Source organism: Amborella trichopoda, chromosome 7 (genome assembly GCF_054954075.1).
Source record: "Amborella trichopoda isolate Santa Cruz 75 chromosome 7, AtrichopodaSantaCruz75HAP2 v2.0, whole genome shotgun sequence".
NCBI classification, from domain to species: Eukaryota; Viridiplantae; Streptophyta; class Magnoliopsida; order Amborellales; family Amborellaceae; genus Amborella; species Amborella trichopoda.
In genome coordinates, this window is record NC_142342.1 from 535,387 (window position 1) to 549,301 (window position 13,915).

Sequence of the window (13,915 nt, forward strand, 5' to 3'; positions counted from 1 at the left end):
TTTTTATGTTTTTTTTTTTTTGTAATCCATGATCGAATTTTATGTAATCCATGATCGAATTTTTTGTAATCCATGATCGAATTTTTTGTAATCCATGATCGAATTTTTTGTAATTCATGATTGAATTTTTTGAAAATTTGTGATTTTTTTTTTTTAATCCATGATCGAATTTTTTTTTGTAATCCATGTTAGAATTTTTTGAAAATTTGGGATTTTTTTTTTGTAATCTATGATAGAATTTTTTGAAAATTTGTGATTTTTTTTTTTAATCCATGATCGATTTTTTTGAAAATTTGTTAATTTTTTTTTTAATCCATATTATTCAAAGAGAAAATGAGAGAGATGATGATTATGAGGCCACCCTATCCCAACCATATTATTCACATATCGAGTCCCAACAGCAACAGTGTAGGGATGAGCATGACAGTGCAGGTGAGCATGAAAGATGGACAAGCTTCGGGGATTTTGGATTGGGAACGCATCAAAACACTAACAATCAGGAATTTGGGAATAGTCAGACGCCTGCTAATATCGATGATTCGTTTTAGATCGAATCAATGAATTGTTAAACGAATTCAATCAATGGCACCAGCGTGACCAAGAAGAACAAGAATGTCGTCTATCATTTTATTTTTAGATCATATGTTACTAATTTTATGCTTTATTGTAGTCCATGTATATTGATATACTTATTCCATGATAATTCTATGTTTATCCTTTTGTGTGATGTAAATTAAATGCTGAATGGCGGTTCATGCAGGGAAAGAACATATCAATATTCGCATATTCATTCAAAAACATGAAAATTCTTAATGGAGTACCCTCATTTCTTATTAAATTCCTAAAAAATAATATTTATAATGAATTTTAATAATTTTTTCGGATTTTTTTTAAGCTTTATTCTGACCGATTCACCCGATTCTCGATTCGAATCGCCGATTCGCTGATCCGGATCGATTTTTTAGGTGCCCGATCCGGATCACCGATCCGTTTTTTAAACCATTGGTCTAAATAAACTAACTTTAAAAGAGTAGGACTACAGCATTTTCCCCTTTTTATAGCAAGTAATGGTCCCAAAAGTTGTAAAGTGACATGCACGATATGAGTGAGTCATTACTTAGGGGTGTGCACCTAACATTGTTAGGATTCTCATTTCACATAGAAGTGGACTTCACATGTAAAAAAGGTGGGTTGAAGGGCTGCTATCCCCACCCTTTTGCACCCCTCTTACTTAAATATTTGTGGTCCTTGGGGAGCATCAAAAGACCCTGGTCTTTTCGGTTTTCCTCGATCTCGGATATGAAATGCATCTTAAATCATTGAAAATACATTTTTTTTGCCTTAGATCCGTTAGTTCGTATCTCTTAATAATAAGTCAGACATGACGATTTGCGAAAGATTTAGAATGAGTGGTCCAAAAAAATTTCAGCATGGATTACTTCAAATTGTTTGAATCCATTTTATATATATTATCATCGTCAAAACTTTTTTCCAACTAATTGGAGTCGGCTACACGAATCCTGGTTTACCTTTATGCTATATTAAGATCCATGTCCTCAATGAGGCCATAAGTCCTAATGTTTTTTCTCACTATCATTTCGTATTCATGACCAAGAGTCTCAAATTTTTCTGAAGAGGCTCAATGTCCATTAAAAATATGAATATAGACTTATCTTTTATAGACAAAATACATCTGAGAAAATACAAACTAAATCACAAACATCTAAACTATACCCAAACTTACCATAAAGTATTGATACTCTAACAACCCTTCCCATATATATTGATTGCAATATATATTTTTCATATTAACCTTATACACAAGAATACTTGTCTGAATCTAAAATCCATCTTTGAGACACATTCCGGAAGGGAAACGATATTTGAATATCTGCTGAAACACTAAAACCTCCCCCTTTATTTATTTATTTATTTATCATAGAGGCAATTTACTTGGGTTTTTTCGGAATCGAGACCCGTGGATTTTATATGGTGTTGAATTGGCTTGCCTGAATTTTCAGGGCACTTTTCTCTTGGAAAGTCTAAGAGGAAAGCTACTATTGGGGTTGTCATGGTCTATTCTCACTAATGGAAGTTGGAGATTCAACGACTTTTAGGTGTACGTCCTTCATCAGGGACTATAGTCAATTCCCTTGCCATCCATAATCCATGGTCTGTAGCAAATATGACTAAATCACTCACAGTAAATGGGAAAATATTTCAATCATTTCAAGTGTTTGTTGTTCCCTGTTTTGGGGGTTTTAGGGACCTTTTGTTTCTGTCCAAATTTAGCACACGTACTCTTTTGGACTATGCCAAAAAGAATGTGAAAATAAATTTCGAAAAGAATAGAGAATCTTTTTCTTTTTTGTTTTTGTTTTTTTTTAAGAGAGAAAGATGCAGTGAATACTAGTAATCTGTTTTAGAGAAATAAAAATAATGTTATAATCTCAACTCTAGGGGATTTTTTTGACCCAACTTCATAGATTACCTGGTTAATCTTTTTTAGATAAAAGAAAATATGTTTTTTTAGTTCATAGAGTGCTAAATTAGCCTCTAACCTTTTGAAAAACACAATTTTTCTAGCCTTTTTCAAATATTTTCCCATAAAGGTACAAAAGAATGTGTATTACCAAATTTGACCGAAACAAATGCTCCTAAGGCCCCAAAACAGGGAAAGGTGGACCACTTAGCACTTCAACTAAATATTTTTCCAAGAAGTTTGACTCGTGTACAATGATCTTCCAACCATCTTATATTTGCTATTGTATATGGGACTGTATACAATAAGATCATTTATCTTTCCTAAAAGGTGGTCACAATTACTTACAATCATCTGATGTGAAATTTGATAGCTTGGATGTGTCACAAAGTTCGAAAAAATTTATTTTGAAGTTTGAGCTTAACCAATGGAATAATTGCAGCCACCCAATTTTCACATCCAATGGTCAAGATTAATGTGACCACCTTGCACCAAAGATAAATGGTCTCATCCTATACTTTCCTATTGTATATTTGTTTAACAACATATTGAACATGGTTGTTAGGGAGTCCAAAACTTGTGCATGAAATTCACCATTATTGTTAATAGCATGTTTGGCCACCTGGGGTGGCAATCCAGGACTGACCGACCTAGCATGATTAGGTTCCTCATGGACCCAAACCAAGGTCTAGAAAATAAACAAACTATATATATTTTATACATGATAAGTTCTAAGACGGACCCAGACCTGAGCCAGGTCGATCCAAGACATTGGGACCTGACTTGTCGGGTCCAAAACATGGACCTAGACCCGGTTCCGTTCGAGCTACCGAGTTGGCATGTCGACTGACCCAATTGCCACACCTATTGGCTACTGCACTTTTTTGTACCGATTTTCTTTTTGAGTTCCATTTTAGGTGTTACCTCAACACTATAATTTGTATTGGAGGTACAATATCCAGAACAAACCATGAGGACTTTTCTCTTACATCCAAACAATCTTGTATTAATCACATTATAAATCTTTACATGTTTATCTCAAGCTATGCTGCGAATGGGATGGAGCACAAGTGGTTAGGGGTGTGGATGGCTCAACATAAGAACATCCACCCTCATTCTCATTATTAACATATCAAAAGAGGAAGAGAAAATACAAGTTATGTTAGATATTGTTTAGGTACATCTGGGGGATGTACCTATTGGGAAGAGTCCATCCTTCACAAGTTATGCTAGATAGGACGTACCTATTGGAGAGAGTACATCCTTCTAAAATCAATTTTGGAGATGTACAAAATTCCTCAAGTCTACTATTTTGACCATTGCAATCATGAATTTGAGGAAAAGAAAAGAAAAAAAGTTATTAAATACAATTTGTATTTTACCCATTCTTTTGAATTGTTCATTTAAATTATTTAAATATCATCAAATCCGCACTAATTCAGAGTTTCAGATGTTGATTTAGAAATGTTGTTTCAAAATGACATTGGTATATCATATGATATCTTATGTATTGGGCGTGTTTGTTTTTCTGAAAAATATATTTTGGAAAGTTGAATGTTTTAATCTGGAAGGTTTAAATAAGTTTTGGGTATTGGGTTTAATAACACATATAGATTAACAATATAAATATAAATATAAATATATAATATAAATACATAATATGTATAACACATTATAATATATTTTATTAATGTATATTTGTATTATATATAACATATAATATTATGTATTTTATATATTTTATTAATATATATTTGTATTATATATAACATATAATATTATGTATTTTATATATTTTATTAATGTATATTCTTATTATATATCACATATAATATAATATTTATTATAACATGATATAAGATATTTATATACTATATAATGTAATAAATATAATAAATACTAATATAAATATATAATATAATATTATGTTATAGTAATAATATATTATATTATACTATATCATATCATATCAATAATATTTATATAATGTATTTATATTATGCATAGTGAATAGTGATCAACAAAAACATTATGCAAGATTAAGTTCCTACCTCTCCTAATAACTTAATCTTTCATGTTTTAACAAATAAATGAGAACTTTTGTTGGAATATTACTTTCTAAACTTTTAGATGAAACCATGTGTCAAACACAAAACTTTTAGAAAATTAGAAATCTTTCAGGAAAACAAACATGCCCTAAAGATAGTTTGTGACTTTTGAGGAACTCTTAATCGACACTTAAGAGTAAGAAAGAGACCGTCATAATCAACTAAAGACTTCCTATTTCCTAATGTGGTAATGAAATAAATGAGGGCGAAAGATTATGTGGGATATGTGAAACACATTGATACATGTATGAGGGCAAGGGCATCTAGGATACATTTTGCACTTCGCATACTCATAATATCTACTTTTATATAGGTGCAGTTTTTTTTTCTTTTTATTTATTTATGTAGTCTTGATCATTCTTTGGATATTTGAATGCAGTTCCCAAGACTACACTTCAAACTAGTCTATGTGAATTCTTGAGCATTTTTGAGTTCACGGATGTCCACAATAGGTGACCATGGTGTCCATTGATAGTTGACCGTGGCCTTTATTGAATGTTGACCACGGTCCTAGGGCTATCTTCCTCGCTATCATGCATTTGGACATGAGCCTTTGCATGATGGCGAGGTGTCACTCATAAGTTTACATGTGTTTGCCTCTTTTCTCTCTCACTATTATTTGCTGTCCAAGTTATAAATGATGAATCTCGCTCTGGTGGCTGAGTTACTGAACAATTCCGTCCAGATTCAAGAGCATCTCCTTCAATACTCCTGGTTTTAGAGTTCAAAGGCTTGAAAATTGACCTCAACTAGGTGGAGATTTGTTAGATTATTTTAAAGATGAATGTGAGGACATTCGATTTGTGTGTTTGAGGAAAAATGAATTTCTAATAACTTGGGATTTATTTGAGATTCTAAAACCGTCATAAAACTCACCAAAAAATTTATTATAAGCATTTCCCATGTATTATGGGTGTTGTTTATACAAGATGGGAACCTTACTTGCAGAAGTAAGAATGTAATGTTCTATACCATTAATTTTTGTTGGATGGTATGGATTACTGGAACTTTAATTCTACAAGTAAATTTACAGCCTTATAGTAACTTTTTCCCTATATATGTTTATCTATAATCAACAATCATTCAAAATACAAAGCTTAATATTAGAACGAATTTTAATAGATGTTAAGTGTTACTTTTTAGGAAAACTATACCATATTTTTTGGATTATTATAAATAAACCTCAAACTCCAAAACATCATCGATGCCCTTTTTTTCTACTTTTTGTGTTGTTTTTATCAAAATAACCTTCACAATAGTCTTAGATATGTGAAGATATCACGATAGACTCATTACCTTGATGGTCAATGTTTTGAGGCATCATAGATGTTTAAGTGTCATGATGGTCATTAAAAGACATCACACCATGATGGTCGGTAAGGGTTCTTATGCCCCATGACGAATGCTTGAGTAAGAGTATAACAGTTAAATTGAAACCGTGATAGTCCAATAAACCATCATGATACTTAAAGAACCGTGATGCGTCAAAACTACATTTGACTTACAACTCGCCATGATCATCATGATTTTTACTGTACTATGATGCCTCCACGGTTTTAAGACTACCGTGAAGACTATTTTCATCAACACACCCAAAAAAAGGGTATGGATGAGGTCTTGGAAAGTGTTGGGTTTATTTCTAATAATAATATATATATATATATATATATATATATAGTATAATTTCCCTACTTTTTATTTAAAAAATATTTTTTATAGATAACTTAAACATTAAGCAAGGGTAACAAAAGTTAACAATAATTTTGTACAGCAAAAAACAACATACCCATGAGATGATTGTAGCTGCGATAAAGATGTTGGGATGAATGTGGCAAGACAAGAAGGAATAAAATTCAAAATGAATACATTTGGGAGAATTAGGTGTGACTCTAATATGAGATAAGATGATAAAAAGTAGACTTAGGTGGGTTGGCCATGTGCAGCACATACTCAATACAACACCTACTAGGATGTGCGAGTCAGTTAGTGTGGAAGGCTAAAAAAGCATATCGGGTAAGGCCCAAAAGGACATGTTTGGAAGTAAAAAGAAAAAATGTGGGGACTTATGGCCTTACTGAGAGTATGGCTCTTAATAGAGCAGAATGATGAACCGGGATTTGTGTAGCCGGTCCAAATTAGTTAAGCTTTAAACAATCAAATTAGAGCCTACATTCAAATAGTATCCAGAAATACGGTTTCAATACTGGAAATCATTGTGATAGCCTTCAAATATATTTTTATCTTTATTTATAAATTTTAAAGCTTAAAAAATAGTGTAAATCGACAAATCTATGAAAACTTGAAAATCTTGAAAATTAATGGTAAAAAAATACGTTATAAAATAAGCTATTTCCAAAACTTGAAATCTATGTTTCTATCATGTCCATGTATCTTGGTGTTGAGATGATCAATTTGAGGATATTTGGGCATCAAAACAACCTCTTCTAGTAAATTTTTTGAGGTATATATATATATATATAAAATTAATTAATATGTATACTAGAAAGAGTGTATACTATGCTATCACAGGAGCAATGAGATACACTTCCTCTATCGGGTGAAATTACTACTTCGAAAAAACTATTTGTTTTGTAAATCCCATATCCATTTAAAATTCACCATATGCTAATTTAGGAAAAGGGAAAATATATGAGACCATTTACCTGTGGTACAAGATAATCATAATTAGTCTTGACCATTGGATGTAAATTTGGGTGGCTACATTTATTTTATTGACTAAGCTCAAAGTTCAAATGAAATTTTTGGGAACTTTGTGACACACCCAAACTATCAAATTTCACATCAGATGGTTATAAATAATTGTGATATCACTATACCAAAGGTAAATGGTCTCATAATATACATTCTATAGACATCCCATTTTGAAAAACTAGCAAATTAGCAGGAATCTGTCAATTCTGAGCATATTTGGTCTGCCTCAAAATGACAATTTCCGCGTGTCAACCACTTCGTGACCATTTCTGAATAGATTTATTGAATCTGGACCCTTTTGGTATGTTGACCCTAAAACAACAATTTGGGCTGGAAAATCTATTTGAAATTGGCAGTTATCCACTCCAGCCGATTTTCTGTCTTTAAAAGATCATTTATGGGGTTAGTTTTTAGACTCATTAGACTTTGACAAATTGTATGCCAAGAAACTTGATGCCCTGAAAAAACCCTAAAACTAAAAAGGCCTTAGCTTTAGGCCATTAAACCCACAACCTTTAAGTTAAGAAATCTATCCAACCAAGCCAAGGCTTGATCAAAATATGAAGAGAAATAAAGATGATGCAGCACAACATAAACTCAGTCGGTCTTGATACGGGTGAGGCCTCGAAGCACAGAAGTTCCAGGCCAACTGGCCTGGTCTAGTATGTTTTACTCTTTATTGCATTTATTTTTTTTATTTATTTATTTTATTATAATTAAATTGATTTTATTGCATTTTGTGTAACATTTCATATTTCAGATCATTGCTACCTCTGCCATTGATCCGAGAGTAGATATGTTCATTTCCAAATAGATCTGATCTTATATTAGAATTTGATTGTCTCACTCTCTATCATTCTTATAAAAATCAGTTTATGGTATGGATCCGATGGATCTTCCTCTGAAGATCTATCCAATCTGCATCATGAACACATTCCCTTAGGAAAAAAACACTTAATTTGTATTTTAAGTTCTTCAATACTTCGAAGATAATTTTAAAATGCTATTTTCCTAGACTACAAAGTATGATTTGAAAATTCCCTTTTTGGTGGCTATTTGCTAAGAAGATAATTTTAAAATGCTATTTTCTCCTATACTACAAAGTACTATTTGAAATTTTGCTTTTTTGTGGCTACTCGCTTCCTTGAATAAGTCGAAGGAAAAAGTTTACATAAGGTGAAAATCACATGGTATTAAAGTGCGCCAGTTAGGGCTGGAAAGTCTTTTCAGGTCTTATCAAATTCTTTAACATTGAAACTACATTTTTAGTACGATTTAGAACATCGCCTTAACTTGATTGTTTAAGATAAGAGCGTCTTGTATAATTCATGCCCTAAATAAAAAAGAAAGTACATAATGAGACTATTTACCTGTGATACCAAGTGGTTATAGTGGTTATAATTAATCTTGACAATTGAATATAAAATTGGGTGACTGCATTTATTTTAGGGGAAAGTATAGAAAGAGATCATTAACCTTTAATACAAGGTGGTCACATTAATATTGACAATTGGATGTGAAATTGGGTAGTTGTAATTATTCCATTGACTAAACTCAAATTTCAAAAGAAATTTTCTAGAACTTTATGACACATCCAAGCTATCAAATTTCACGTCAAATGGCTGTAACGAATTGTGACCACCTTGTATCAAAAGTAAATGGTCTCATTGTATACAATCTCTTATTTTATCAACCAAGCTCAAAGTTCAAATAAAAAATTCTCAAGCTTTGCCAAAAAATCCAAACTATCAAATTTAATATGGACAAACTATCAAATTTCATGTGGTTTGGTTGTAAGTGATTGTGACTTTTTTTATCAAAAGTAAATGGTTTTATCGTATATTATCCCTAATTTAAAAAAAAAAGTTTATACAAGATTGTAACTTTAAAATATAAAACTATAGATGCATCTCAAAAATCCATCCAAAAAACTAGTTTTAATATTGAAAAACCATGTAATTAATCATCTCGACAACGAGATACATTATATGAAAAAAGAAAGGATTTTGAATCCTATATTTCGCTACTAAACTAAATCCACTCTCCTTTCTCTCACTAGAAATCCTTCACTGCTTTCTCTCACTAAAAATCCGTCTCCTTTCTCTCACTAGAAATAGCGAAGCTCTCTCTCTCTGAGAAGCCAGTGTATCTTGTTCTCTCTCTAATGGCTGCCGAAGGCGAAGATGGGATCTCTCTCTCCTCAGAATCTCACATTTCTCTCTCTGCCAATTTCACAACTCCATGCCCTGAGGGCCTTCATCAACCAACAGAACCCACTGATACCGCCATTGATTCGAAGAGAAAAAACCTCGAGAGAGAAGAACTAGAAGAGAATCAGGGAGGAGAAGTAACCGCGGACCCTAACCCTGAAGCTAAACCCCTTTGGAAGACCAGCTTGTGCTCATACTTCAGAAGACATTCTCAGTCTTGTAGACATGCCGAATCGTGCAGGTACGCTCATGGAGAGGAGGAGTTGAAGCCTCGACCTGATAATTCTTGGGACCCGACCTCTGAAAGGGCCAAGAAGCTTTTGAAGACGATCGATGCAATTAGGAATGATGGAGTTGGTGATTTTCCAAGGGAAGATGTGTTGCCAAGCACTGGCTCTGATGGTGAAGGCGACGGAGCTTCTTCTAGTTTGAGAAAATGCATTGTCAATTTGCCAAAGCAGTGGAACTCTGATAAATTGAAGACCTTCTTAACTGATCAGGTATGATAGTTCTCATTAACAACTATCGGGATGATTTGTGAATGAAAATGTATTTTCTGGTGGAAAAGATTTAAAGATGAGCTCATATTCCACTACCATTAGATATTTCTAAGAAAAAAGAAGTGTCAGGATGACTTTCATTTAAATAGCAATAAATGTTTTTATGGCCTGTGAAATAGCTCATGTGCCTCATCTTTTTTTTATTTTTGGTAATTTCTTATGGTGGAAAGGTTATTTGTTTTCTGCGACAAGATGAATTCGTGGCTAGTTGAATTTTTTGATAATGGGGCAGATGCTCTCAATCAGTTCAAACGAATAGCTTGTTGTATTGTTAAATTTGTTTCAATGAGATTAATGGAAATTTGGACTGTGTACAGGTATAAAACTATACCTTAATTTATTCTGAAGAGAATAAATGATTGACTATTGACTATAGACTATAGAGAGGACTTCAGATTTGGTGGGCATAAAAAATGTAAACATCTGTATGGACAGGTATTGGATGCAGTGTAGTATAAAATATCTATGGAAGCATTGGACAATTTCCCAGAGCTCACTGTGCGCAATTCAAAAGATGGATTGGTTTCTGTCCCATTTGAATTGAAAAATAGAGCGTCTTTTATCAAGATAGTCAGATAGGCAATCTTTTGCTGAAAATACATACATAAACCATCAATATCATTTAAAAATTTGGTGTTATTATCATTCTGAGGATGTAATAGAGATACTTTAGGAGACAAGCAATCTTCAAATGAGAACCCTTTATTTGTTCTTTCTTGTCATTGATGTCACACATGGTTTGGAGTGAGTGAATCTAGGTGTTGAGGGGCTTAGAGAACATTTAAGTAACAATAGAAACTTATATCTCCTCATACTCTCTCTCCCAATCAACTCATCAGTTAGTTGCTCCTTGAGAGTATAGTTAAACTGGAAATTGAGATATGGGTTGCAATTTAGCTGGGTAGTTCCATAGTTGAGCATAGAATAATCATCAAAACATTGAGTTCTAATTCCTAAATGCAAGCTAAGGTCGTTAAGAAAACATTGTGGTGACAAACTATGAAGAACTTGTTAGTATTTTTTATTTTGTAAATGCTACTGTATTTCGTTGACATTTTTTTTTTTTTAATTCTTTTTGTTGAGAAAGAAAGGTGTGGGTTTTAGTCCTACATTGAATATGGGAGTGTGGATTGAGTGGTATTTAAGTATGAGCATTCTCATGCTTTATGTTTGTATAACAAAGGTGAGAGTGATGGTGCATATGCAGAGCACACTAAGTGTGTGACGCTCACACGTACGTGTACAATGGCGCTTGATGGTGCACTTTGCTGCACTTCACATTAACATGCTCGCATAGACGCATGAGGCGCCCCTCGGCCGAGCACATGTGCAGGTTGAACTCGAGGCTCGCTATCTTTTTGCAAGCGCAACACGGAAATCGAACAGACACTAGCCGTTAAAGACTTGAGGCACCTGATGTATGTAACTGTCCACATCCAACGACTAAAACCCGTGACGGTGGCTTTTTGTAATTAAACAGTCACGTTCTGAAGTCTAATAGTTTGAAACTGTTCACTTGAACAATAAATTCGCAGCACCTAGAACTCTATAAAAGGGACTGTTCTTCCCATTCTTTGTATGCCGTTTTCGCTAGAAAGCTTGAGCACTCATCCCTCCGTCCGTACTCGTTTTTTTTTTTGCCTTTCTCTCTCGAAAATTACAAGACTCTGGTAGTCTACAGTTCTAGCTCAGGTGCATAGAGCTTTGAAGCACCAAAAAGAGACCTTTTATGTTTATGTATCACGAGAACGAATTTCTCTTCTTATGCACACCATTTATAGTACCGAAGGGGGGCAAATAATGTCATGAGAAAGTGCTCCTGCATACCCAAAAACAGGAAGAATTTTTTCCTAATTTATTTTTTATTTGTTGCCCCTTTTTCACCCAAATCATTTTCCAACAGAACTGCGAAGCAGTCACCATTTATTATTGCCTAATCACATGTTAGAGTGAGAAAGAAGACCTTTTCCTAATACAATGCCCCCCCAAATCAAATCATTTATTGAGGAGAGGGTTGAGGTGAGGTGGTGTGGGGCATGAGATTGTTTCTCTCATTGGAAGCTACGTTACTTGGGGTGAAATGTTTAGAAATATGTAGAACCTTCCAAAGTGAAATTGTAAAACAAAATAAGGGGAAACTGCGTATGACATCAATCTCTTGTAAGGTTATTTACATTTTCCTTTCTAAGAACTCAATGCTTGGAAAGAGTAGAATTTCACACAGTGGTGGAATGCTCTTGAAAAAATGAAATGAAAATGCGCTACGTAATCTTAGCGAGAATGGTTATATGGCAATATATGCATGGAACTTACCTAGATTTGAGCCGTCTCTCCTTCAACACTGAGCAAGTCCTACTCAGTAGAGTAAAGAAAAAAGAACTTAGATATAAAAGAACAAAGAAAAAAAGAGTGATTTTGCATGTCATATTTGAGAAATGATAAAAAAATAGGAAAAAACTGAAAGATGATTAACCAAGAAACATTTTTATACAAACTTTAAAGAACGAGCTAGTTGAGTTCCTTCCTAGTTTGAAGTGGCTATGGACTTTGCTATTAGAACTCTCTGCCCAGCATTACTGATCCCATTGACCTGCATGCATATAAAGAACCCTGGATTTAGGGTTTTCTAATGAACAGTTGCAGTCTCAAGCTTGAATTTCTCTTTCATATTAAGAATTGCTCACTAATAAAATTTTCTTTAAGCAGGGAATCATCTATGCCACTGCTAAGAAGAGAAAGGGCATGGCTGTTGGCTTTGTGGACTTTGCTAACCCAGAACATGTTACACATGCCATAGAGGTGCTTCATCGCTTGGCACACTTTCTTCTAATTAACTTGGATGTTGCAAGTTCTTTTTCTACTAACAATGTCTATTATATTTAATTTCAGGTGCTAGATGGAAAAGTAATGGGCAACAGGCAGGTAAAGGTTGTGGATGTCAAGGCTCGAGCATTTGAGAGAACATCTGGGCTCGCTATCTCCAGTAATAATCCAGGTGGTATCATGGAAACTGATTTTGCATGTGGAGATGCTGGGGAGAAAGGACATTCTGTTGAAATTGGTAAATCTGGTGCTAATAACTTGGCTTCAAAAACAAGAACAGTTCGCGAGGTAGTGACTCCCCTCGCTCACATGCAATATGATGACCAATTGGATTACAAGAAGAACTCGCTGTTGCAAACTCTTAAAAGACTTGTAAGAAGAATGTCCTTTATTTTTATAGGAAATTTTTAACCAAGTGTTTCTTGTATCTATGATGGCTTCTTGAATCCACCACTTCTTTTGTTACTTAAACGAAGCATCTTGAGGTGCCTTTTGTGGGACTGAATCATGAAGTTTTTCTTTGTAGACTCGAAATGCACGGAAGGCTTGCCCGGATGGTGTTCCTCTTCCGGAATGGGTTATCAAGTCCAGAGACATAGGCAACTATTCTCTTCCCTCTTGGTTTTATAGGCTGACTTTGCACGAGGGATTTTATGGGAGATGCTTGTTTTCTTTGACTAACCTTTAGGAGACCGGCAAAGCTGAGACGCTTTCAATATTAGGGAGAGCTTGTCAAATTTAGAATTCATAATAATTGTTCCATTTATGTGAATGAACTCATGTGGCTTGGAGACAAGTTTTGCTCTGTAGGACAGAATGTTGGGCGGTTAAAAAACAATATACCCATATAATAAATGTAGTGACGATGAGGATGTTGAGATGGATGAGTGACAAGATAAGAAGGAATAGAATTCAGAATGAATACATTTGAAAAAATTTAGGTGTGGCACCAATAGGCGATATGATGAGAGAGAGTAGACTGAAGTGGGCTGGGCATGTGTGGCGCAGAATCAATATAAC

General features: G+C 33.9%; 1 protein-coding gene across 22 annotated transcripts in view; it reads left to right on the forward strand.

The window, feature by feature from the left end:
- Positions 1 to 9,444: 9,444 nt before the first annotated feature.
- Positions 9,445 to 13,915, forward strand: part of LOC18444264 (zinc finger (CCCH-type) family protein) — a 29,698-nt gene continuing 25,227 nt past the window's right edge. For all 22 annotated transcript variants that reach the window (XR_016059311.1, XR_016059315.1, XR_002282631.2 and 19 more), the window contains exons 1-4: positions 9,445 to 10,012; positions 12,779 to 12,871; positions 12,962 to 13,267; positions 13,422 to 13,494. Coding sequence is in view for 13 of the 22 variants with exons in the window: in XM_088871955.1 (XP_088728081.1) it covers positions 9,467 to 10,012; positions 12,779 to 12,871; positions 12,962 to 13,267; positions 13,422 to 13,494 (1,018 nt within the window). In the remaining 9 variants the exon portion in view is untranslated. The remainder of the gene's footprint in view (positions 10,013 to 12,778; positions 12,872 to 12,961; positions 13,268 to 13,421; positions 13,495 to 13,915) is intronic.